General features: G+C 39.9%; 3 protein-coding genes across 15 annotated transcripts; 1 reads left to right on the top strand and 2 right to left on the bottom strand.

Annotated features, from left to right (window-relative positions):
• Positions 1-5919: 5919 nt before the first annotated feature.
• Positions 5920-12322, top strand: LOC147856093 (uncharacterized). Of its 13 annotated transcripts, XR_015530727.1 has the most exons (11): positions 6033-6049; positions 6711-6941; positions 7047-7890; positions 9049-9130; positions 9848-9905; positions 10931-11028; positions 11128-11223; positions 11313-11383; positions 11482-11614; positions 11697-11751; positions 11980-12322. XR_015530727.1 is itself a non-coding variant. In XM_087329645.1 (10 exons), exons 2-8 carry the CDS (start codon positions 6806-6808, stop codon positions 11606-11608), a joined length of 1617 nt encoding a protein of 538 aa, XP_087185771.1. In that variant the 5' UTR covers positions 6032-6049; positions 6711-6805; the 3' UTR covers positions 11609-11614; positions 11752-11787; positions 11980-12322. The 13 variants fall into 13 exon arrangements, 2 of the variants coding, with proteins under 2 accessions (XP_087185771.1, XP_087185772.1); XR_015530719.1 differs by having other exon boundaries at positions 5920-6049; positions 6761-7890; XM_087329645.1 differs by lacking the exon at positions 11697-11751 and adding an exon at positions 11752-11787 and having other exon boundaries at positions 6032-6049; positions 6711-7890.
• A 2011-nt stretch (positions 12323-14333) lies between these two features.
• LOC147856092 (putative prolyl 4-hydroxylase 3) lies at positions 14334-18683 on the bottom strand. Its single transcript, XM_087329648.1, has 7 exons — positions 18440-18683; positions 17500-17590; positions 15830-15927; positions 15247-15344; positions 15031-15160; positions 14750-14937; positions 14334-14671 (listed from the first exon to the last, which is right to left on the bottom strand). The coding sequence occupies exons 1-7, from the start codon at positions 18652-18654 to the stop codon at positions 14598-14600; spliced, it is 894 nt and encodes a 297-aa protein (XP_087185774.1). The 5' UTR covers positions 18655-18683; the 3' UTR covers positions 14334-14597.
• A 2280-nt stretch (positions 18684-20963) lies between these two features.
• On the bottom strand, positions 20964-25553 carry LOC147856091 (U11/U12 small nuclear ribonucleoprotein). Its single transcript, XM_087329479.1, has 5 exons — positions 23750-25553; positions 23556-23670; positions 21990-22097; positions 21614-21728; positions 20964-21519 (listed from the first exon to the last, which is right to left on the bottom strand). The coding sequence occupies exons 1-5, from the start codon at positions 25510-25512 to the stop codon at positions 21425-21427; spliced, it is 2196 nt and encodes a 731-aa protein (XP_087185605.1). The 5' UTR covers positions 25513-25553; the 3' UTR covers positions 20964-21424.
• Positions 25554-25842: the final 289 nt, after the last annotated feature.

The following is a 25842-nucleotide window of genomic DNA, read 5'->3' as shown; positions in this document are numbered from 1 at the left end:
GAAGGGTAGGTGAAATAGATCAGGTCAGAGATGCCTAAGTCGGGGGTGAGGGCGGTGTGAAGGTAGGCCATACCTTCGAGGAACAAAATGGGGAGGTGTTGGGGGAAGAGGTCGTCAGCTGGGGGAGTAGGTTCTTCGGTGGCTTCCTGGTACAACATGAAGAGGGCGAGGGCGTGGTTGTCTTCGGGGAGTACTCGGATGAAGGTCTGTCAGTCTAGGGGTGTGGTGTCGTCAAAGAATACGCAATGTGTGGCGGCTAACGACCGAAGGACGCACGTTGCTTGGATGAGGAGGGTGCGTGTTGTGTGTGGTGCAGTGAAAAGTTCGAAGAGCAGGGAGGTCGAGGTCACGTACACCGAGAGTGCCTGGATCATATTCGGAGAGCCAGTTGGGGGAAGGAGAGGGGTCTGAACGGTGGAGGGGTCCGTCACGCCGGGGGTGAGGGCGTGTTCAAGGGCGGCTTTGGACGTGCGGAGTTGAAGGATGTCCTTTTCGAGGTCGGCGCATTGGCAGCGGTGTTTGATGAGGAGACATCGATTGCGTTCATTAGCGACTTCGACTTGGTGGACCATGCCGTCTCGTTCAGCCTTGAGGGTGGTGATCTCGCTCGTGAGTTGGTGAGTGGTGGCCATGGCGGCGGCCAGGGCCTCAGACCATTCGGAGAGATCAGCCGTCACAGCTGCGAGACGGGCCTCAGTCAATTGGTGTTGGGTGGTGAGGCGGACGTACCCGGCCGAAAGTTCAGCATGTGTTTGCGTTGCGCGTTCTTGGTCGTGGTGCTAGGTAGTCCGAGCATGTTGGAATTCGTCAGCGAGTTGTTGGTGTCAGGTTTGCGTTGTCAGGAGTTCTTGCTTGAGGAGGTTGTGGGCGGCCACTTGGCATGCGTTGGTATGGAGGGCGCTCCATACCTCAGCGACCAAGATCGCGTTCCGTATAGAGGTCTCGTGTTGGTCGGTGGCGGTCTGTTGGGCCTGTGCCTGAACTTGAAGTAGGCGACGGTTCACGACGGCAGTCATCTTGAGGAGGTCGGCCACCATGTCGGTTAAGGGTTTGGGGGGAACAACAAGGGAGGGGGTAGGGTGGGTAGTAACTACAGTGAGGGAGGTCGAGTAGGGCACGGAGGTCGGGAGTGGGGGTGGCGGTAGCGGGGTTGCCATTTGGGCGGGGGCAAGGGTGGGTTGGAGGGGAACTGTCGGGGTTGCGGTCGAGGGCCGGTCGGGTGTCAGGGGCGGTGTGGCGGGCGAGTTTATGGGGTCGGGGTTGCGGGGTGTCATCGGTGGTGGTGGACGGGAAAGGTGGGGTAGTTGTGGGCGGAGCGGGGGGAGAGGATTTGTGGGGTAGAGGGGTTGGCGAGGTGGGTGGTGTCGGAGTTGGCGGGTTCCGTTGGTCGCGCAAGATTGACTCAGTGGTGCAGCTGCGGGAACGCGGAGTCGTGGTTGTGTTTTGATGTGACACATAGTGGAAAGTGGTGGACAAGGCCTGGATTTCGGTGGGGGTGAACTCGTGTGTCTGGAATTCCTTGACACGATTCGTGATATCCTCAGTGGTGTCGAGCTTAGCTTCGGCTGACACGTGGGTGATCGGGGGTTGTTTGTGCGCCGGTGGCCGTGCCTGTTCACCTTGGTGTACCTGTCGTAAAAAGTCGCATTCGGGGAGGCGAAGGCATTCGAGTTGGCCTGGGACAATGATCTTGCGGAAGCGTTCTTGGCAGCGTACGAAGGGAGGGGCGGGGGGTCCGATGCTAAACTTTGCGCACAAGTAGTGGGTGAGGAACCACGCGAAATTGACAGTCGATTTGGGCCGTGTGTGCCATTCTCGGACCCGGTGGACAAGCTCGTGAGCCCACTGGACCGGATGCGGATCATATGCCCACTTGAGGTACTCACTGGTGATACGAGTGGTGGCATTGGTAGATGCAGTGTCACCGATTTGGGCAGTGGCGCTACAACAGTCGTGGAGATGGAGAGGGATTTTGGTGTAACGCCACCCTTCGCGTCCAGAGTATTCGGCGTAGGCGACAGGAATGATGCCGGGGACAACCCCCGGGGTCCTCGTGGTGCGGAAGGGGGCGCCCTCGAGGGGTAAATGTAGCATAGCACAAATGTCGGCCGCGGTGAACTGGAATGCGACGGGGGGGGGGGGGGGAGTCTGCGAAAGGCTGCATATCGACGTGGCCCGTATCGGGGTTGTACCCGATGAGGAAACGGTTGACCAGTTCCGGTAGGACGCCCCACAACCCGATCCCAAGGAAGAACTTGAGGCCAAGTCGTGAGAGACTGGCGAACACGTCAGGTTCGAGGTACTTGAGCTGTGTGGCGGGCGTGGGGACCCGGTAAGTACATCAGGTATTGTTGAACACTGCTGGAATGACTAAGGAACCGCACCCTGCGTCGGGGTAGTATGCGTGGAGGAGTTTGATGAATTGGGGAAGCATCATCGTTGGCAAACTGCAAGGAAAAATATTAGTATAGGTAAATGTGGTCACAAATCAGCAAGTACAGGTAGTTTCAATAGATTCCCCCGCTTTGTTTTTGTTTTTTTTTCTTGGGAGCGGGACATGGAGTCCTAACTACGGAGTAACCCAGTTAAATGTGGTGACGAAGCAGGGAATTCGGGTAGTTTCAATAGATTCCCCCCCCCCCCCCTTTATTTTTATTTATTTTTATTTTTACCTAAGGTCCTAACTTCGTAGTAACGTAACAACTAAGGGTTGCGTGGTCTAGGAGTTGGACTCCTCGAACGATGCGTGGTTCGAGGAGTTGGGCTCCTCGAACAACACGTGGTTCGAGGAGTTGGGCTGGGTGTGGGCTCCTCGAACAATGGGTAGTTCGAGGGGTTGGGCCCCTCGAACACTGTGTTGGGTGTGGTTCGAGGGGTTGGACTCCTCGAACAATGGGTAGTTCGAGGGGTTGGGCCCCTCGAACATTGTGTAGTTCGAGGGGTTGGGCCCCTTGAACACTGTGCTGGGTGTGGTTCGAGGGGTTCGACTCCTCGAACAACGGGTAGTTCGAGGGGTTGGGCCCCTCGAACATTGGGTGATTCGAGGGGTTGGGCCCCTCGAACATTGTGTGATTTGAGGGGTTGGACCCCTTGAACAACGAGGCGAAGTGGTATGTAAACGGCCAACGACATGGGGAGGGTGAAACGACGAGGCAGCTGTCGCGGCCACCTTGGGGGGAACGAAAAAATGTTGGGACGGTGGGGCAGCGTGAACGGGCAACGCCACGAGGAGGAGCGGCGACGACAGGGCAACGACTATGGCCGCCACGGGGGGAGTGTAAACGGCGTGGCTTGGACCAAGGGCAGGTACGCCAAATAGATGTTAAGGATCTATGTATTGATGGAGTAGGCTCCTCGATGTCGTGCGGGATTCGGACCGGCGTATACCCTCTTGATGGCGAATTGGGCGGAGATGGTTGTCGGATACCTCCGAGCCTCACACTCACTCAACGATTAGTAAATGATTAAGCACGATATCTCTCTCACTCTCTCAAGCTCTCTCTCATAAACAATAGATCAATAGTATAGACAATAAGAAGCAAGAGTATGTCTATTATTAACCCTCTTTGCTAAGAGGTCTAGCACCAACAAGGAGAGAGATTAGTGTTCTCTAACTCAACACTTCACTAATATCTCTTAAGGTCAAAGGTTTACAATAAAGAGGAGAGGAAGCTCTAGCTCTAATCAATAGGAGATCTTTACAAATGGGAGAACCCCCACAAAGCCACTACTAAGTGGTTTATATAGCTTTCACGTTTAGGGTATGGGCCTTTCACATTTGGCCGTCTCTTTGCTTTCCTTTCCTCTTGTCGTTTCCTCTTCGTACTACGTCCTTGTTGATGTGTTCTTATTCGTGACTGGTTGTGTTGTTATCCCAACGCTTAACAACCTATGAGAGTATGATCTGGAGGTGGAAGTGTGGACTGGGAAGAGTTAAGGCCGGAGGAATATTATTAATATAGTAATGAAATGACAGATCCAAATAGTTGTACCGATTTGGATCCACACCTATTAGTAGCTGGTAGCCGGTAGGCACCGTTTTATAACTCTTACTAGATGCCTATAAAAGGATCCAAATTGATGTATATTTTATATAAGTAATACAAATGTTAAGCATTGTTGTTGTTAATCTTATTGTCCATCTTGTGTCCTTGTCATATGTGCTATCATTCATAATCTTACGCGTGTAATTAAGATCCAGATAATTGTGTGATTCTAGAAGGCATTCCGGAAAGTAACTGGATAGTGAAGTGTCGAATCATCATCCATATCTCTGACCACCCCTTTGGATACGTGTTTCGGAAGGGAACACCCTGTCTTTGTGGCTAGTTCGGCCTAGGATTAACATCGACTCCCCTCGATCGCAACCTAAAATTGCATGCGGACTCCGGCACACCATGTGAGCCGACTCAGTATCGGCAAATCATAGGGAGTCTCATCTATCTAACTATTAGTCAACTCGATCTGAGCTATCCGGTTGGCCTCCTTAGCCAGTTTATGCAAAGAACGTGTGGCACACATTTGCATTGTGCTAAGTGAGTCGTACAATACATTAGTGGAACCATGGATCGAGGACTCTTCTATAAGACAGGTGTGACAATTCGGCTAGAAGGATACACAGATGCCGATTGGGTCAGCAATGTATCCGATCAATGATCAACATCCAGCTTCGTCTTCTCACTTGAAAGCGGAGCAATCTCTTGGAGTAGTAAGAAACAACCAATGGTTGCATTGTCCAACACTGAAGTGGAGTACAGAGCTGTGGCCATTGCGGCCTGCAAAGCCATTTGGCTGAAGCCCATAATATTCCTATTTACTAGCATAGGAATGTAGGCCCCTAACGCTATAACAACCTACTAAACTAGGGGTGTAGGCCTCTAACAACCTGTCGACTCCTTGCGGATCCAGCTCTCCGATCCGGCTTTGGCTTATCATTCTTCATCCGATTTGGCCCATGTTGAGCTTGCTTCTCAACAAGGCTTCACATGCATAAACCTGCATGGCTACATATCTCGATAGGTAACAACCATAGATAATTACAAAACACAATAAATTAGAACACTTCAATAATGGGAGACATGCATGTAAGTGTGTATGTGTATCATTCAAGGAAATGCTTGAAAAGTGACAAAATCGTAAATGACTTGAGGCTCAAGCCGAACCGAACCAAGCTCAGAACGGTTAATAAAGTTGAAGGTTAAACTAAGCCGAGTTGAGCCGCCAAACCACCAAACTACCAAACCGTATTTGACGACAGTTAAACTGCTTGATTCAAGCTTGAGCCGAATTGTTGCCAAGTTCGAGGGCGTGGGGATTTTATTCGGGACACAAGGTTCGAGCGCGAAACACCCGAAACATGTGTTGGGAGAGTTTATTGTTGGAACTCCTCCCCAACAAGATAACAAACAAAAACACACTCTTTCGTGTACACACACACACACACACACACACACCCAACAAAAAGAACGCAAAGCTCTCTCTCTCTCTCTCTCTCTCTCTCTCTCTCACACACACACACCCACACACTGGGAATCAACAAAAACAGAGCAAAAGAAAAGAAGGCCAACAAAGAAGGAAGAAAGTATGTATGTATGTATGTAGGCCCTAACACACACACACACACACACACACAGTCTCTGTCTCTGTCTCTGTCTCTGTCTCCCCTGTTTCTGTTCTGCAGACGAAGACGAAGGAGCAGAACGACAATCGATCGATCGATCGATCGAGATCTGAGATCGACCTCCTTCCCCTCCTCCTCTTTTCCTTCTTTCCCTTCCCGTTTTCTCTCCGCCCTTCTTCCAAACCTCTCTCTGTCTCTGTCCCTTCTTCTTTCTTTTTTCTCGTTTTGCTTCCCGTCCGTTTCACGTGCCCCCTTCCCCTTCCCCCCCGCCCACTTCCTCTCCCGTTTTCTCCCTCTCCGTTATCGATCTACAGACCACTAGTTGTTGCAGGAGGCGAACGCAAATCTCAGCTCCTTCACCACATCTTTCAAATTCTTCATTTTTTGTAGCCGCCTCATCCCAGATATGGTGGGGCTCCCTGTGCACAGGTAAGCCTAAGTCCTTTTATTCTTCGACTTATTTTCTTCTATGCGCAGCAGAAAAGGTTTCTGTTTGATTTTGTTTTTTTTTCCCCTTCCTTTGTAAAGCTTCAGAAGACAAGACATCTTGTACGTCGAGTTTTCTTGGTCGCTTTAATCAAAATAGGTCTGTTTTGAGAAGCTTTGAAGACAGAGATCTTGTACATTTAGTGTCTTCTTTATGAGCTCAATGAATGTCTAAGGAAGACAAACAAGTCGTTCTCTCAAAACACAGAAAATTTATTCTTTTCCTAACTGCTCATTACGGAAGAGAAAGGCAGATTGTTAACATCCATGTGAGACCAAATATGATCGGCCCATTGAGAGGATCGAACTACCTCCTCTTAGATTTATGTCTTTGATGTGATGGTGTAAACAAGCTAGATGACAGTAAGAGAGAGAAATAGCAGACTTTAGATTAGATGGTTGTAGTTCGGTTGATACCCAGTGGGGACCAGAAAGTCGTGCATTCAATCCCTAAATTCTGCAGTAGCATCTAGTGAACAACTAGTGCAACAGTGAGTTCTGAGAGAATGAGGGAGAGTTACAACTTAGTGCTGTATAATTACTCAACACCTCTATGAAAAAAGGCAATGCTTAATTAATTTTAAGATGAGATTTTTTAGTACAGGCCAGTCCATTATTGATGATGTATTCAACTGCTTCTTCTTCTTTACACAGAACAAAGAGGGATAGCAGATGCTGAATGCAAATTCATGATAAAGGATGGACGTTACGTATAATGCTGTGAATAGGTTGATGCACCAGGAACACTTCACTCGAGTGTACCGCAGTGCTTCATCAGGAGGTCCTCCCTGCGGTGATCATCCAATCCGGAACTTTAGACCCAACACAACAGTAGGTATTGTTGATGCACATTCATACGGAATTGCAGATAGAGAATGCTTCTTACCTAGCAGTAACAATGCGGTTTTAGTCGACCGTAATGAATGTTCTGTTGATGAAGGTCAAACATTTCTGGATGGAGGCTCTCATGTTTCAGGTGTTGTAAACACGTCCCCGAGAATGTTGGATTGGCCAGGAACTACACAAACCAGAGAGATGGGACAGGAAGTTGATTATAGAGGCATGGAAGAAAGAGATGGTGGAAGTAGTGGCCGTTCACAAAGTGATGGTTCAGAAGAGGAAGAGGAAGAGGATGGTGATATTGAAGGAGAGGGCGAAGATATCGAGTCTCATCAAGGAGTGATTAGTATGGTTGATAGGGGTATGCCCCATCGAAGAGGTTATGAAACGCTTCCAAGCATTCAAATGGATGGAATAGATGGCAATAGGCATGAGGTCATGGCTGGAATGCAAAGTTCTGAAGGATTTCAAAAGAGTAATTTCAATAGGGAATCATCATCACAAGCTTCTGCATCATCAACACCATCACTGGGGATGTTTCTATCCCAAACATCAACCATCCCTTTCCTGAATTCATTTTCATCACCGCCGTCTATTGGGCCAATGCTGGGTCATGGAGGTTCTGGTTCGACACCGCAAAAGGAATCTCTCGTTGCTAGTGATCTTGGTACTTCACCTGGATATTACAGGGACAGTATTGGGAAAGAGATAAGTGCAAGGCAAACATTTGTGAAAGATACCCAAAATTACAATCAAGAACCACAAGGAATCTCTCATGACTCACCTGTGCCTGAAGCTGAACTGGTTGGAACAGCATCGACAGAACATTATAGTGCATTGGTGACTCTAAAGGATGCAGAAAACCAGATTGTGGCCTTCAGCCAAAGGAAAAATCACCAAACTTTGAAGTTCCCGCTACGCTCTGCTTTGACTGATCCACTCACGTAAGTTCAAATCAATGTTGTGTTGAAGCTCAAACCAAAATTTGGATGCTGTCCTCCAAGTTGGGTCTGGTCATGTTTTAGGTTGTTTTTGTGTAGATGAATCATTCTGCAAGGACTGGCATGCATTTCATAAATAACGAGTGTCAAGCCTACCATCCTCATGATAACGAGAACATTTCATTTGGTCATTTTTGTTTCTTGTTCGCTACTGATTTTCTCAATTCATCCCCTATCCTATGTCAATAATTATATTGTGCAGTGTATTGGTTGTACTTTGATACGTTTTTGTCCTTACTATCGCAAATTTGTTAAATGTTTCTGTATTTTTCACAGCTAAAGTTGATTCCAATCTCTTCCTGCAACTATGTTTGCTTAGTCTATTCAGCTTTTGATCTTTACATAACATTATCAACGACTGAATTCTGACTCCATTGGTTGGGAAGAAAGTGGACTTGTTCTGCTCATATTTTGTTAATACGCCATTAGTGTTATTCTCAGTTTTCTAGGTCCTGAAATCTGCCAGCAATTGTTGGATTGAGTTGATGTATGATACAGAGCCATCTTCCTTATTGCAGACTACGTGCCTACTTTGTAGGAGGGAGAACTTGCTATTATCATTCATGCATATAGCCTTGTATTTGGGTTCTGAAACTTTTGTTAATTTCTCAATCTTATAAAGAACAGTTTTTGTAGTAACCAAATCATCATGCAATTTACTTCTCCTTTTAGCTCCCCTATAAACTCAATATAAATTCAGTTTATCATTTTGTAATGAGGCTGCATCGTCTGTTGGAGACCAATGACTCAGTTTTTTGAGTTTTGACCTTGCTTTGTGTTATGAAGTTGCTAGTCTTTCACCTTCACGGATGGTCATTCAGCGATAGATAACGTTCCTATTTCACATGTATTTGTTTACAATTATTCCTCTTAAAATTACATTTGTGAAATTTATGGTTGAATAGATGCTTTTAATCATTCATGTTCTTTTTATAATTGATTGAATAGTTGCATGATTGACAATGGTGAATGAATTTAGCCTGTTTTGATATAAGCACATACTTTTTTCTTGTGGATAATTACTTTCAAAGCATGGCAGTTATCATATTTTGGTCAAAATTTGTTGGCCTGCATACATAACTTGATAGTGGTTTGGAACAGTGGTGCTTTGATGGATGATGCAACAATACTTTTATGTGGCCACTCATTTGGGAGTGAGAGTCTCCAACGTGTAATTGAGAATGTAAGTAAAAAATTCTGCATGAATATCATTCCTAAAAAATTCTCAAATCAGGAGATATGTTGCATCATGAGAAAGCATACATAGATAAACTCAATTTGGACTAATTAATATGTTGTTTGTGAATACTTTTTTTTTAAAGATCGTTTAATCTAGCTAATTCATGAAATGTTTGTTGTAGTTGTGTGTGTCTCCTTTACTTGAAATTATCATGCGCATGTGTGCGGCCACATTTACCAACCGCAATCCTGCTTTTTATGTGCATTGAGTACTTGCATATACATTCTTAAGCTGGATCCTCCCGAGGTTTTGGGTGCACCAAAGATTCCACATTTATCTCTTATTGTATTCTCTAATTATAATTATACTACGTCAAATTTTCCTTTCTTTTCTCTATTCTTGGGCATCTTCAACTTAAATATTTTGGTTATACTCACACACAGACATGTACTGTACTCTGAAATTCATGAAGTATGTTATTGTATGCACAGTTAACAGTTCACTTCACTCCAAGGTTTTGAGCGTTGAACTTAGGATTCATACAAACCATTAAGTTAACATTCTTAGCTGAAACGTTTTTTTGGTTATGCATACACACTTCCAATGCTGAATTTTTTTTATTGAGTATGTTTTTCACGTGCATTCTTTTCAGCACGCCTCCAAATTTTGAGGATTTATCGTTTGGTTAGATTTTAACCCTTGGTTTTGTGGTCTGGACAGAATGCTTGTATATCATGTGGGGCAGCAGCTAAGCGTGAAGATATGGCTCCAAATCATGGTATCAGTTTATATTGTTAATCTGAACTTATTCATGAATCACTTATTAGGTGATCACATCATGAATCTGAGCTAGTTCAACCTTTAGAACTTAACTTAAAGATTCCACCCTTAATATTAATGTATTTTTCTGCTTATGTTGGGTTTCTATTTGTGAGTTTTACGCTGTTGTATTATCTACTCATTAGGCAGGGAAGGGGTCCTGGGTTCATCAATGCACGGCCATGACATTGTCGTGATTTGTAATCTGCCAGTTAGTAATATATCTTAGCTCATGCCAGTCATGAATCTATTGGATTCCAGTTAGTAATATATCTACTCCTGGAAGATACATCATGCATGTGAATTCCATGTTGAGGGAGATGTAATGGGTCTTGGGGTACTCAAGGGCATTGCAGCCTGCTCCAAATGTTCTAGCAATTCTGCTCTATGTTTAGTATAGAAATCTCCTCTGAAGACACAATGTTTAACATCCTACCAACAATGTATTTGAACCTTAGATAGATCTCTCTAGAACCACGCCCAGGTAATGGTTCTCATCAAGGGATTTGGAGTAATCTCTTGTCCAAGGATCTAGAATGTAGCTATCTTTGTGGATCAACACTGAATGTCTCTCTAAGTCTTGCCCCAAATTAGGATGGCCCTCTAGTTTTATGATTGGGATGCATTCGTTCTGTCTCAAAGAAAGCTGATAACTTTTTGGACGACACATCAACATTTTAATGTGCCTCCTAATTATTTTTTTATTTGGAGGCAGTCAAGAAAGGATATGATGTTTTGTTAGCATTTAGGGTGCATTTCTTCTCTCAATAAATGTGATAGTTTTTTATACAGTACATAGACATTCTTATGTGACCCGTGATTATCTGTTTATCTGAAGGTCATGCATGCAGTACCTACATTCTGCACGGCCATGTTGTAAATTAGTGAGATGTAAATTCCAGTGTTTGGATTGATAAAATGATGGCTGAATACTGGGGTATAGCCCAGATGGAGAGAAAAGAAAGAGAAATTCTGAATTTGCAGTTTTACAATCTGTTGTACAAGCGTACAAACTGGAGGAAGAACGATGGAAAGTGAACACATCTAAGGCAACAAAGAGGAAGAGAGGGAAACATGATCACGTACTGTATTCTATTCAAATATATTTCTATGCAGTTAATAAGTATCATGTGCCATTCATGGATTCGAAGCTTCTGTTAATTAATGCTTGTTAAGTTCAGGAGAGACAGAATTCCGGTGACCTTACCATGGTGGAGTTTTCTCGGCTTAAAGGAGTCCAATTTCCATACAAGGTTAATGACAATGTCTTAATAAAGGTATTTCCATTTTATAGATTTTTGGAATCATAATATATGTGGTAAGTTTGCAATCGAGTAATGATTGATTAGGATATTTTTTAATCTAGGGAAACAAAAGAACCCCTGAAAGGTTTGTTGGATGCACTGCTGTGATAACAACACAATGTTTGAATGGATGGTAAGATATGCTTACGAGGAACCTTTTCTTCATGCGTATAATGTAGATCGTGTGAAAGTTAGTAACTAAGGGCATTTTCCTTTTCACCTATACTGAAGGTATGTTGTGAGAACACTGGATAATGGGGAGAGTGTAAAGCTGCAATACCGCTCATTAGCAAAAGCTGATGAGCAACCATCCTCTAAGGAGAATGAAGCAAATATCACAGGACCAAACTGGTTATGATGTGCGGTAAACATGAGCATGGTTTCATGAAGTTTAATTTGGTGATAGTTACATCTCGTTCACTAATCAAAATTTCACAATACTCTAGGATGTGGGGAGTGAAGAGAAACTAACAATATCTTATTTGCTGGTATCCAAGACAGGTATTTGCTGGTACAAACAATTTTCTATATTTCTAGGTGAATGTATGGTTTACGCTCTTAGCGCATTGCATAATCAAATGTGGTTTCATTTGTAATATTCTGCCTTGTTTTAGATGTGTACAAAACTACAAAGTGAATGCTCTCATACAAACTGCACATTGCTGTATGTTTCTTATGATGATATTCTGGGTATTGTTCTAAGATTGTTATATTATCATTTTCCTGCAGGTGTTAACACTCAGTTACAAAGCCATTTGAGATTCTTTGAAACTGAATTGTATTTCTATAAATGACTTAAAGGGAATTCGGATCATGGATAAAATCAGAGATGTAGGCAGACAAATTACCATTTCTGTGATATGCCAGCAGGAATTCTTCCTTACTAGTTTTATCATAGGAAATCTTTTATATAGCAAATGTAACACCATTGGGTACATGGTTTTTAGTACTCACAGATTCTTAACCATTCTATGAATAGATATCTTCTACTCATCCTGACAAAACATCTGGTATATATGTATACCTGTCATGTCAATATACACGGAAATGAAGGCATGTACTTGTAGCACTCTATGTTGGTTTATGCTGATTTGCGGTGTCTTCTTTTTCTGCAATACGCAGTTTTGCTTGCAGGATGTTCAAATAGGAACCCTTATCTTTCTGTAAACAATCATATGTTCTCAGGTTAATGTATGAAAGGCTCCAAGAGATCGTTGATTTTTGTAATGCTTTGTCATAGTTCATTACTGCCTATATACACAACAAATTTAACTGAAATTTGAACATTCTGCAATGTGCAGTTTTGCTTCCAGAATGTTCAAATAGGAACCCTTATCTTTCTGTAAACAATCATATGTTCTCAGGTTAATGTATGAAAGGCTCCAAGAGATTGTTGATTTTTGTAATGCTTTGTCATAGGTCATTACTGCCTGTATAAACAACAAATTTAACTGAAATTTGCGTATTACTGTTCAATTATTTTATAGTATTGGAATTGGTTATTACTTCTGCAATGCATGCAGAATGCCTTAATTGGAAAACTCTAGGACTAGCATTAACTTATTTGCTGAATTATTTGGCGGAAAGGGCCCACGTATCTGCATAATCTACTCTCATTAGTCTGATTGGTGGTTCTATTAATGATGAGATTTGAAAGTTTTATTTGCTGTGCTGTATGTACGACTATTCGATGTTGGCAATAATAATTAAGGTCAAGAAATGTGTGCCCAAATTTGTTGAACATTTTTTATTGATGGTTAAACAGTTTGATCTGCGCTGCTATTGTACAACTATGCAATATTGGCAATAATTAAGGTCAAGAAATATGTGCCCAATTTTGTCAAACATTGATGGTTACACATTATACTTAGTGTTATTTATTTGTTTTATTATGAAACATTGAACAAGAACATAATGTAGAACGGTAACTGTTATGGCTAGAGTAATGATCTTATTTGGACATTCCTGACGAAACTTTATGCTCTTCTATGCATTCATGCACAACAAATTATAATGGATTATAAAAATCCCATCAATTCTATAAGTAATCTAATTGTCTTCGTAATATTAACTTTCTAGAAGTCTTCTTTAAATTATAGTTTTAATATAATGATTAAAAAACGTCAAAGACACAAATTGTTTAATGTCTTCTCAATAGGTTACATGTTAGGGTAATCTAAAATGTCTGTTACACAAGGCACTAAAAAAGTTGAAACCATGCCAACACTGCTTGCTTAATATGCTTGCCGATTACATGGTTCACCAACTTGGAATTATGGTTAGCAAAGGGATAACTTCTTTGATGTATCAAAGAATAGGAAGGCCCCCCCACCTGTGTCTTGTTTGAGTAAGTGTTTATGGCATCCACTGATTTAAGCTCCTTAACCTACCATTCATTCAACTTCCCAAACATCATTATTGCAAGTGTCATGGGATGAAGGTCAGGCTCTAGGCAGATAAAATTACGCTAGAGGTTTTGGGTTGACAGATAAAACTGCATGGTCACAATAAGGTTTAGACTCATATTTACTCCGCAGGTCCTCCCTGCAGTGTCGTTAAATTATTGACTTGCTACCACACAAGCCTTTTATTATGTTACAACTCAAAGTAAAAGCTACTATTTACACAACAGAACAGTTGGTAGGTTAGTAGATATGATTCAGACCTAGTCATAGACACCTTAGCACTGATGGGTGAAAATAGACTGCCTACGGGAGAAAAGTAGTACACAAAATTGAACTGAGTTCTGCGAATAAGCTTAATAAAACATTAAGTCCAAGCAAACACATTAGTTCCATTGATATGCAGTTTAATGATTTTGATCCACTAGCTTAATGATCTGCAAACTCGGAAATAAAAAAAAGACATCCATCGAAGGCGAATAATACTAGCAGCTAAAATAATACTTAATACAGCAGATATCTACAGGTTTCCTTGGAATGGCTAGAAGTAATATCCGTATATGCATACATACCTAAATTCTAACTTTGTTTCCTTTGAAGTGTCACGATATTTGAAGTTTATCTTTGAAACATACTTGATACATCTTAGTTGGAATGCATGCAAAAGTAATCCCTAACAGCTAACAAAAATATCCACGAATCTTATATAAATAAATAAATTTGAGGTCATTGACTTCAGAGTTGGACCCGTTGAAATTTGGGGTCGAGGACTGTATAGTAGCATCATATCACTATATTCACCATTGGAAGCTACCTGCTCTTTTTGCAAAACATAGCTTTTGCAATAACACCGTTTACATTCAACTGCACCATCGTGAGACCGAACTCTTTAACCAAGACTTCAGATCTAGAAGGCAGCAATTAGAGCAATAAAACTAGTTTGTTTTAGCTCTTATACTCATTTACACGCATCCACTTTGTCGCTGACCATTTGTCTCCAGCTATTACTGGGCAGCCCCCTAGAGAAGAAACATAAATAAAATGTTAGCATCAGAGTCTGATGACTTGAATTAACGCATTGACAGAAACCACCCTACCATGAAGACTCAATGGATCTGGAGTGGCATCAGGCTTCATGCTCCAAAATAGTAATGCATCTCCAAGTTTGGGTTTCACAGATACCCCCGTCCTACCGCATTCAGATAGCTCATTCCAGTTAGGAATCATACTGCTGTTTACAGTTGCAGATGGAAAGACAGTTTCACCACCAGATTCTACATCTGAGCTGCAAGACATTACGGCAAATCAATCATTATATCCATAATTTAATGGAAAAAAACAATAATGAAAATGCCCGAGTGTAAATATATTTTCTTACAGATACATCAGCAATGTTGCAATGCGTTGTCCTCCATTACGGGTGTTGAAGTTATCATGGAAATAATCAGTATGAGCTTCATATTTTTGGCCCACCTCATAATGGAGAATTTGGATTCCTTCACCTTGCTCTGTGTGGCAATGTCATTTCAAATCGATGATTAGGAGGCCATAACCACATTATAACCAGGAATTTTCAGCTAAAAAGAGAACATACCCACTGGAATAAAAGTAAAATCTGCGATTCTCTTTTCAATTCCTCTGATGATTTTATCCTGGCCCCTTGCCAAGAAAGTTCCAGAACTTGTGCGCACTCTGTATATGATTAGATATGAATATACAGTGCACATCATTAGATACAAACCATCACAGAAAACATAAAATATCCAAATAACAGTCTAATTTCTCTTCTTTGCTTTATTTTTTGAGCAAAGGCTTTATTTATACAGTGATAGGGTTTAGAGTTGTCAAGGGGTTGTTTTAAACTTGTCTAGAGAACTTTTGCAACAGATTCATAATCCATCAAGTTCTGATTTAGTGCCAAAGTGTGAATTATAACACAAGAAAGATTTAACCTTGAACAGACAATTTGACTTAGAATGAGATTCCAACTGAAACATTAATAATATTATATATATTTTTTGATTGATGTTAAATATTATGGCAGAATCAGATGTACCTAAGAGCAACTTGTTCTTAGCCATCTTCTTCCAAATCATTGTGTTATTAAGTTCTTGTCTGTGTTTCAACAGGTGTGTGCCTTTATTTCATGTAAGAAAACTCCAAAATGTTTGTCATACCTGCTATCTTTGCTTTTCCCTGTTGCACTATCAACCACAGTAGATTTCATCATATGAGGTTTTGCTAGATTGATCAAATACTCGCATTCCTCTTTCGTCTGATGTTAAAAAACCACATTTCAGACCTCTCTACAAATCTCTACTCCAACAGAGCAGCTTAAAGAAGACCAATCACCAGTCTCTCATATATACTTAAGGCTTGGAGGGTTCTCTCTCTCTCTCTCTCTAATTAGAGATTTCAATGTGACATGGAACCCCAAGTTTCTTACACTATAAGGAAGAATCAGAATGTTATGTGAAATCCCCATAAAAAGAACAACTCAGTGAGCAATATGATATTACTTGAGTAAATATAACCATGGAAAAAGGTAAATGAAGGACAATTCATTTCATGCAAAATGCAAGATAAAACTCAAAAGTAGCCTGGGATAAATATTTGAATGCATGACATTCAAATTGTCCATAAAAGCATATGCAATACATGCATAGACCATAGACTACACTGAAGCCCATTTTCATATACTTAAAAGGTTGCGTCTTCTAGAGGCTGTGATCTTAATTCATTTTGAAATGAATTTACATTTTTATAGCACTCTCTCTCTCTCTCTCCATATATATATAGATATATAGATATATCTTTCATCCTTTTCTTAGAAATATTTGTCAAGCTTCGCCTATGAACTCTTCAATATGATTTCTACCTTGGTCAACAAGTAGGGTTGATTGCTACACAATAAGTACTGAAACTGTACGGTTGGTGGGCGTGAGCAAGTTGTAACTTCCACCATATTATCTAAGTAAATCGTTTGTGGCCTACAGTTAGTTTTCCTATAAAAGTGAAAACTTGCTCAAGGTTAATCGTGAGACTTCTGTGGTTTTCTTCCTTGAAGCCTAAAGTTATGGCTATGGGTTTTCCTATAATACTTATTAGAATGAAAATCAATGGTTTCAACTTGACCATCTAGGAGATTGCAATTGCCATTCACATGCATGACAACCATGCGTTGATGATTGACCCCTATCTTATTAGATAGGTGCACAGATATTCTAGATGCGCTGCATTGTTGGTGCATCCTGGATCTAAGAGGGAGCATAAAAACTCAAGCAATCGTGAATTGTAGGATGTTGTTGGTCCGACTCATGCGAGTTTGATGGTCTAGCCTGTGGTCTGATCAGATGTTTTTTTTCTCTTCTTGACTTAACCTGCTTATGACTTTCAATGTGGAGTTTTTGACACAAGCAGTAAACTTGTCTTTTGGTGTTATACTCAATCCATGACGTGGTTATGAAAGGGGTTTACTTTTCATAATTCAGAAATGAGCCTAGAGTAGTTGTGAGCCAGAGTCCTCAGCAATGCACAGTAATACTCATAAAGTTATAGTACTTGAATGCTCTCTCTTACTCCCCCCTTCCTCCTAAGCTTTGCATTTACTTAAGTCTTCCCATGTATATTTTGGAACTTCTTCTTTATCCAATTCTAAAAGACATTTTGTACATGTGGAGTATCATTAGAACTTTGAATAAACAATGAATAGTAATTGCATCTGCTATGTTTTGAGCAATTATAAGCATAAACCATGTATGCAAAGAATAGTTCCCATTGACTATTCACTATGTTCTCATCCTAATTATATTCATAAATGTACTATATTGAAAGGGTAGCAGAGCACCAAAAAGTTGTGGTAGACAAAGGCACGTGGTTCCCAAGAAAGAAGCTCCACCCATGGTTTGAGCTCCATATGCACATCATTGTTTTGAAGCCTAAAAATAAAACATTAACATAATCAATCAGAAAGGAGAAAGAAATTCCATAATATTACCTAAAAAACAATGCTAAATCTGACAAGCTACATCCATTGGCTATCAAATCGACGACGACGAAACAGATGCATCCATTTAAACTTGAAAACGAGATCTCAGAAAGATCACTCGTCATGAGAACCAGGAGGTGGAATTCTAATAATTCTTAGACAGGAAAAAACGAAGGCTTATAATAATAGCAATCTTTCAGACTTTCGTAGACTTCCTTTAACTATTTCAACCGTTGGAAGATTGCCAAGAAATTAACAACAGAAGCGATGCACCATTTCTGCAGCTAGAAATGTGGCCATGGATGCTGCAATGCTCTTTCATCATTTCTTTCTCTTCATCATAAATGTTGTTTCTAGGATTATCAACATGGACACTGTTATGATCTTTGAGATCGGGATTCATAATCAGTCATTTCTTTTATGTGGATCGTTTTTTCTCGGATAAGACATCAGTCATCATTTCCTTGTGGTGATCATAGCTTTGTGGTACGATCTTGAAGATAAGGATTTATCCTTCATCATTGCTTTATCAGGATCGTAATATTTCGGATCTCCTCCGATGAGAAAAATAAGAATCTTCCGTATTATTTGAATGGTGTAGACTCCTTCAGTTAGGAGCTAACGTTTGTGATTTTGTGTCAGAAGGGAAAGAAGAATCTTGCAGCTTACTGACTCGTAATTCTCGATCAAGATCGAATAAATAAAGCAAAGGACAAAAATTTCCAAGCCGATCAGTTGGACAAGTAGGAAGAAGAAGAAGAAGAAGAAGAAGAAGAAGAAGAAGAAGAGAGGATCTTACTTTTCGGCGTTGTGAATGATGGAGGAAGCAGGAAGGCGGAGAGAGACCTGAGCGCCGCCGCCGCCGCCATGGGAGGGAGGTCGAGGGACAGCAACGATGCCAAGGACCAGAAGCAGGAGCAGCGCGAGGGAGAGGGTGAGGAGGAGGGAGACGGAGATGGTCCAGAGGGAAGGCGCGGAGGACGAAGAAGAAGAAGACTTCTTTCCTTTCGCCATTTCTCCTGTCTTCTTCTTCTTCTTCTTCTTCTTTTTCTTCTTCTGAGGAGAGACAGGAGGAAGAGAGAGAGAGAGAGGCAGAGTTCTTGTTTGTTGGCTTGTGGAAGCAGACGGAATCGAACGCGAGACCTCTTCATGGAATTGGAATGTAATGTGTATGTATGTATGTATATGTATGTATGTGCATATATGTTATGTATGTATGTATATATATGTATGTGTAAATATGCTATGTATGTATGTATGTATGTATGTATGTATGTATGTATATGTATATATGCTATGTGTGTTGTGTATGTATGTATATGTATATATGCTATGTATGTTATGTGTGTTGTGTATGTTATGTATGTATGTATGTATGTATATGTATGTGTGTTTGTTGCATGCTCATTCTTGTACTTGTATTATTGCCCTTCAGGTAAATGTGAGAATCCAACATGGTTATCTTACTATAATGAATCCATTTCTATATGTTTTATCTTCCATACATTCTTAACTATGATATCAAACATAATATATACTTACTCCAATGTTGTCTGTTCTTCATTGCCTAGAAGCAAGCTCATAGCACCGAACACTCTAACGAAACATAAAGTAAAACGGGAATCTTGAATGCCCACAATTGACTTTTCAAGAATGTCTCAAGCTAATTCAACTTTTCTAAAAGATTTTTATGACTTTGTTAGAACTTGAAGGTATTAACCTCAGTATCTCAATCCATAATCTTAACCCCCCTTACCTAGTATAAATAGATGTCTTAGGCTACATGCAATCAGTCTTGTGAAATGTCACCAGCAATAAGTGCTTGATCCTCAAGCTAACACCATTAATTATTTTTGTTTACAATATTTGGATTAGAAAACATGACAAAAAAATTTATGCTTGACAATATGTGACATAATTTTATAGTATCTTGATTAGAAAATGAGACATGAAATACTTTTACTCGATATCACATGATATTTTATTTATGACATTTAGATTTTGAAACAATTACAAGATTTCACATAAATATATTGCTTACGAATTTACAAACTCAAAGAATAACAGTTTTATGTTTAAATTCATATATAGTTTATAAACTCAGAATAGCAGTTTTATGATTAAATGTCAACCCCCATCCATTCAATAAATTTTCATAGATATCTGCATTAACTTGCTTGCTTTGATATGCAAATGTGACTTTCTTGCAACTTGTTTGCCCACTTACACCCCTTTCACTTTCAGTTGTGTTTAGAAGCCTTAAGGCTGTGGGTTCAAGTCTTGTACTTAGGGTTCAATGACGTGTTCGTAATGAAAGGTCTTTCTAATTATGGCATATGCCTTTAGTTACAATGCTTAATCACATTAACGTGACCTTAAACTCTTCACTCAAAAAATAACTCATCCAAAACAGTGAACACATTGATTCAACAACTTATCTGCAAATTAAGCCAACACTAAATTAAAAAATTAGCAAATCAAGCTCGTAATTATATCAACTAGGACATGCCTACACTAAATTAAAAGATTCGAAAATCAAGCTTGTAATTATATCAACTATGACATGCTTCAAACATAATATGGTAACAAGTTAGCAAAACGTACCACTTAATTGCTGTAAACTAAGCTCATAAATTCAAATATACAATTAAAGATATTATGATATAATCATGGAAAATATTAGTTTTCATGTGAATAAAGTTGAGATTCTAATTCATAAAAGCTTATTTTATAAATTCCCATTGGTAAGTCATATTGAATGGAAGAAATTGATTTAAATTTCCTTCCCAGACATTTGCAATATTACTAGTTAAGCATCACAACCTCCCGTCTTCAAATTTGCATGTCTTGATGATCTAGACTATTGTCCACAAATAAAATGGATTTGGATCATCCTCTTGAGGAAGTCCGAAGGAGTAACATTCGATCAAGTTAATCTACATAAATTTACATGAGAAAATAATGCATCACTCATCATGCAGACAATAAATAAATTATAATAAAAGAGTATCTTACATTGTAGAACCAAGTCCATCAATATACTAGTACACAACAAATATCTGTCATCAGCTCAATATGGGAATGTGTGGAGCGTAACGAAATGTACACCATTAGTGAACTCCAACATGTAGTTCATAATCCTCAAACAAGGGATTCCAAACAACTCAGTCATACAGGACTCATCTGGGAAACAAACATATCAAGTATCTTTAGATCCTCAAGCACAGCACAAAGCAAAATTCCGTAACTATTAATTCCAAAGTACCTCATTAAGTCTTAAGGAGCACTAGAATATACTATTATATTTGGTGAGTTCCCTAGGCCAGAGCTGAAAACGAGAAGAGAATAATATTTTGGAAAGGTATATGACTGTTAAGAATGCAGACAAAATATCCTAGTCCTAGCTTCAACATTGAAAACAAGTCTCATGACTCTCCACAGAAAAACAAATTACCTTGTTTTTGTGCCCGGGGGCGAGGGGCGAGGGGGGAGTTTGTAGATAAAAGAGAAAAGTTGCAACAATAATAAATACAAAGTTAGAAGGATACTGGAAAGGATACAGACGTTGGTATCATAAATCAGCTTCCTTCTTAGCATGATTTCCAATACAACACTCCTAGTGCTAGCAGCTGATTTACCTTCCACAGAAATGTAAACTCACCACTCACTTCAGTAACTCTTTATATGTACAGCAACTAGTAGGAAGTCCATTAACATCTTAATGAAGCTTAGCCTTTTTTCTTTAATCTTGTTTTCAGCTATTGTAACCTGTATCAGGTCTATACTACTTGATACTGGAGCTATGAGACCGTCCACGATAGTCATCCCTTCGGCCATTTTTATGTAACCTATCAATCCTTCTATCATTTGAATGTTCGACTGAAAACGTACAAAAAGCTGGAATCAGAAAGCAATAGCATGACAAAACAAATGTCCATATAAACTACGATATGAAAATTAAGGCAAAGCAGACCTCTTCCTGATGATTCGTGTGCAGGTGGCACATCTTGAGGTTTCCGACCAGCACAACCAATTCCACCACTTGCAACTATGTCTTCCATATGACTCTCAATAATGTCCTTTATAACCTGCAAGAGAGGATATTTTTCTTCTTCTTTAAACATGTTGAAAGTAAATCAAATAGTTTCGTACTTCAAACAGTTCAGAGAGCTTATACACCTGTAACCTGCATAGCATATGCTCAAAGTGAACCTAAATTACTAGGTCCTAAAACATAAACCTTTCAAGAGAATATATATGATCTTTTAAAAACCTGAATTCCTGAACACTGGTTCTACTTGACAAGCAGGTAGCAACTAAATAAAAATGTGGGTTGATCTTAGTTCTACCTGTAGAGGTGTTCGTTTGACCTTCTTTGCACGGTAAGACATTCGTCGTCGTTTATAATCTCTCTCCTCAGCTAAGATTTCTTCCTTGGTCTTGTTTCTATTTGAGTCCTGTAAACACATTGAGAGTGTATCGTATATATAAATTTGAATGTCTAAAGTGTAATACGTAAAAGCAGAATGAGCAATGAGGCAGTCACATGCTGTCAAAAGAACCAAAATAACAAAGTTCTGTGTTTACATGGGTTTTACTGTTTCACATGGTGATTATGGTTGGAAACTAAACACACTTATTGTATAACCCCATCTTCAGAAATTATAGGATTCAGGCCTATATTCACAATTGTCCTACTCACAATTTGGTGTCTTCATAGCTATAGTTGTCCATGGAAAACAATTACGGTCTTTCATCCACTAAACAGTAGTACAAATCATCAATTTACAAGTCACTTTCGACATCAGGAAAAAACAATTACGGTCTTTCATCCACTAAACAGTAGTACAAATCATCAATTTACAAGTCACCTTCGACATTAGGAAATAATTCCAAAATCAAGAAGGTCTCAACAATATCTTCAAATATTAGATGTATTGAGTTTTGGGTTGGGTATCTTTGAGACACCGTGCGGTACTAAAGTATCACGTAAATGGAAATTGTATGTATTGAGTTACAAATATAGGCGAAATAAAAAAAAGGTTGAAAGGGAAAGGAAAGACAAAGAAAGAGAAAAATATAATAGCACAAAAGGAAATAACACATGCACACAATCGTGAACAAAAAAGGAACTATAGGTAATATATATATTATCGCTACATTGCCAAAATATCCTTCAAGTTACATACTTGGTCAAGTCTAAGCTCCTAATCACATGAAAATTTAGATAAAACATAATAATCACATTTAAGGATAATGTATAATCTAAACCTGTCAAACAATTTTGATTAGTTTAGTGTCGAATAGAAACTGCTAATTAGCAAATTAAGCTTCTAATTCTCTCGATTACAATTAGTCACTTTCTATTAGAAGCATACGTAGGGCTTCAATTAGTAAATTAAGCTTTTAATTCTATTAATTACAACATGCCCATGCTCTCTGGTTAGAAGCATAACTAGCATATTAACCTTCTAAATTGATCAGTTTGTACATGCCCACTTACTAATTAAAGAGCATTTTGTAATTACATCTTCAAACCACCCGAACTTAATTCATAAATTTTGTAAATTTGCCTTTATATTATAGCTTTGGGGATAATTCCCTTCCCTGGGAGTGCACATTTCTCATCCAAAGTAAGGTAAATGGATCTTTTCTCCAAACATTAGAGGGCCTATTTTGTAGGTAGGATAACTCAGACATTCTTTGAAAAGAAAAGTTATGTGCTTAATCTTAAATGTCATATGATTAGGGGGGGTTAACTTTAAAGAAATTAACATATATAGATCATTTTTTCAAAAAGAAGGCAGGATTTTTTAATATTTGATACATATGAACAATTATAGTAAATTTCCTGATATTGTATAAATAATCTTAGCTCACTAACAAAAGAGATCAGACACACAGAAGAAATTCACCTGGTTGTGAGGCTTTTGCCACATTAAACCATCATGTTCAAGTACTGCTCTATAGTTTATTCGAGTGGCACGCAATCCTTCTGCCTGCTCCACAATTGTTTTGTGTAAAACTGACCTGTAGGAAATAGAATAATGACATACTCTAAAGCAATTAACTTGGTTCTTCATACTGGAGGGGAGAAGAGATTTGGCACCTGTGATATGGTGAAGAACTAAAAAACTCCGAATCAGACTTTATACGTCTCTGAGAAGCTGCTAATTCTTCAAGGGCTACAATTGCTTCTGTTAAATGATATAGTGGCAATGGCCGTTCACCAACAGAAGACATGCCACTGTTATTATCATCACCAGCTGAGCAATTTGGGTCCTCGGGTTCTTTTCTACAATCAACATTGTCCACTTTAACAGAATCTACAATTGACAAGCTTTCTGACTCTTTACAAACTCCTTTTAGCGACATAATTCTTCCCTCGTAGGTTCTGACTATAGAACCTACTTGGGATGAGCTGTTACTACCTACATCAGTGTTAGAACTGGCTTGTGATACTGCAAGAATGCAGCGAATAGCACACTTTAATGCATATTTATAACAATCAAAAACTACATTCTTGGTAGCTGTGGGATAAAAAATTGGTGAGAGCTGCACAGAAAGCCAACTTGCACTGTCCGATAAGACCTTGAATTCGATCATTTGTGATTCTAATCCACTTACATGTGTCTGTTCATTCTTCTCATGCAAGCTTCTACTAACACCAGATTTTGAGGTACATAAATCAGCTATCCGATGCACAGCCCTGAGACAGAAGACTAGAAGGAAAAGACCATGATCCACTTGTTTTCTTCTGTAGGGAACAATAGCATGAGAAGGTAAATGCATGACAAGAAATCTCTTAAGGTCTCCCGTTTTCACTTTTTTCAACGCACGCATCATCTCCAAATGAACCAAACTGCACGTAGAAGGAAGCTCTTTCCATTTATCAATTTCTTTCTCTAATGACCATAGTTGAGATGGAAGCAGTGTAGCTTGTACAACATTGTAATGAGTACAAGAATCTCCTTCACTCTCATTACAAGACATAAGTTCAGTCCATACCTCTCCCATTGCAAAGTCTGGCAGTGTAATGTTTTCACTGTTAGAAGCATCGATACAAGCCGGCATCTGCACAACACCAGGAGCATCATTGTAAAAGAAGGCATTACTGAAATCTTTCTTGCTCTTCATGTTTTCATATAGACCACTGAAAATTTTCTTAGCCTTTGCAAAACTATCAGTTTCTTCTTCAAGATTGCCCTTTGTGTCTATAGAATCTGTAAATATTTTCCTCAAAGGAAGGTTATCATTCATCCGGTCAACGCATATCAGCGGTAAAGCATCATGGTTAATTTTTGCGGAGCTTAAGATTTCACTTACAGCTTGATTAGCTTGAGAGATGAGTCCTCTCAGCTTCTCAATAAATCCCTTAACATCATTTGTTGCTCTTGGAAAGGAAAGATTTTTATCCTTCACAGGAAATGAAGGATTGATGCCGTTCATCAAGTGAACGGAATGAGCTTCAGCATTTAAGGGAAAAGAATGATCTTTAGAATTTGAACGATCCATCTCAACCATAGGTGATGTGGAAATACTTGTTCCTGGTGCAATATCAAGGAGACCTTTAGCATGTCTATCTGTGACATGGTTCTCAAAGGCATATGGTGGTGCCGAAATCAAAGGGAGATACTGCGGATTGTGAGAAATGGAAGAAGTGTAAATTCCTTGCATTTCTGACGTCGCCATGGGAGAAGAACTCCAAGAATATTGACCCGTGTTTGGTGTGGGTAAAGAAGAAGATATTGTACGTGGAGGAGGAGATATACCTGGGGGAGGTGCATAATCCTGAGGCTCGTTTAAAGGATGGTAAAAACCAGAGGCTGCAGTAGCTCGAAATGTAGGGAAACCAGGAAATCTTCCCGACATATCTCAGACCTCGCAACAACAACAAACAAACAAACAAACAAAACAAAAAAGAAGGCCCGAAACAAATCCGCGTTTCCTTCTTCACACCCTCTCCCCTTTCTTCTTCTTCTTCTTCTTCTTCTTCTTCTTCTGTCTCTGTCAAAGCCTTTGGCTAAACTTCCTGTGGTTTTCTTCCTCTTCCTCCCCCCCTTCAGCTTGAAGAGCTCCCTGTCTTTTCTCTTATCGTCTGCTTCCTGCGTTTCCTTTCTTCGTTTCCTGCGTCGTCTTATTCTTATTACCTTTTGTTCTGTTTTTTACCTTCTTCTTCTGTTTTTGTTCTGAAGAAGAAGA

This window comes from Azolla caroliniana, unplaced genomic scaffold (assembly GCF_043228905.1).
Source record: "Azolla caroliniana isolate FFs.n. ecotype wild unplaced genomic scaffold, voAzoCaro1.0.p SCAF_13, whole genome shotgun sequence".
NCBI classification, from domain to species: domain Eukaryota; kingdom Viridiplantae; phylum Streptophyta; class Polypodiopsida; order Salviniales; family Salviniaceae; genus Azolla; species Azolla caroliniana.
The sequence above is the reverse complement of the archived record's forward strand: the minus strand, read 5'-3'. Positions and strand labels throughout refer to the sequence as shown.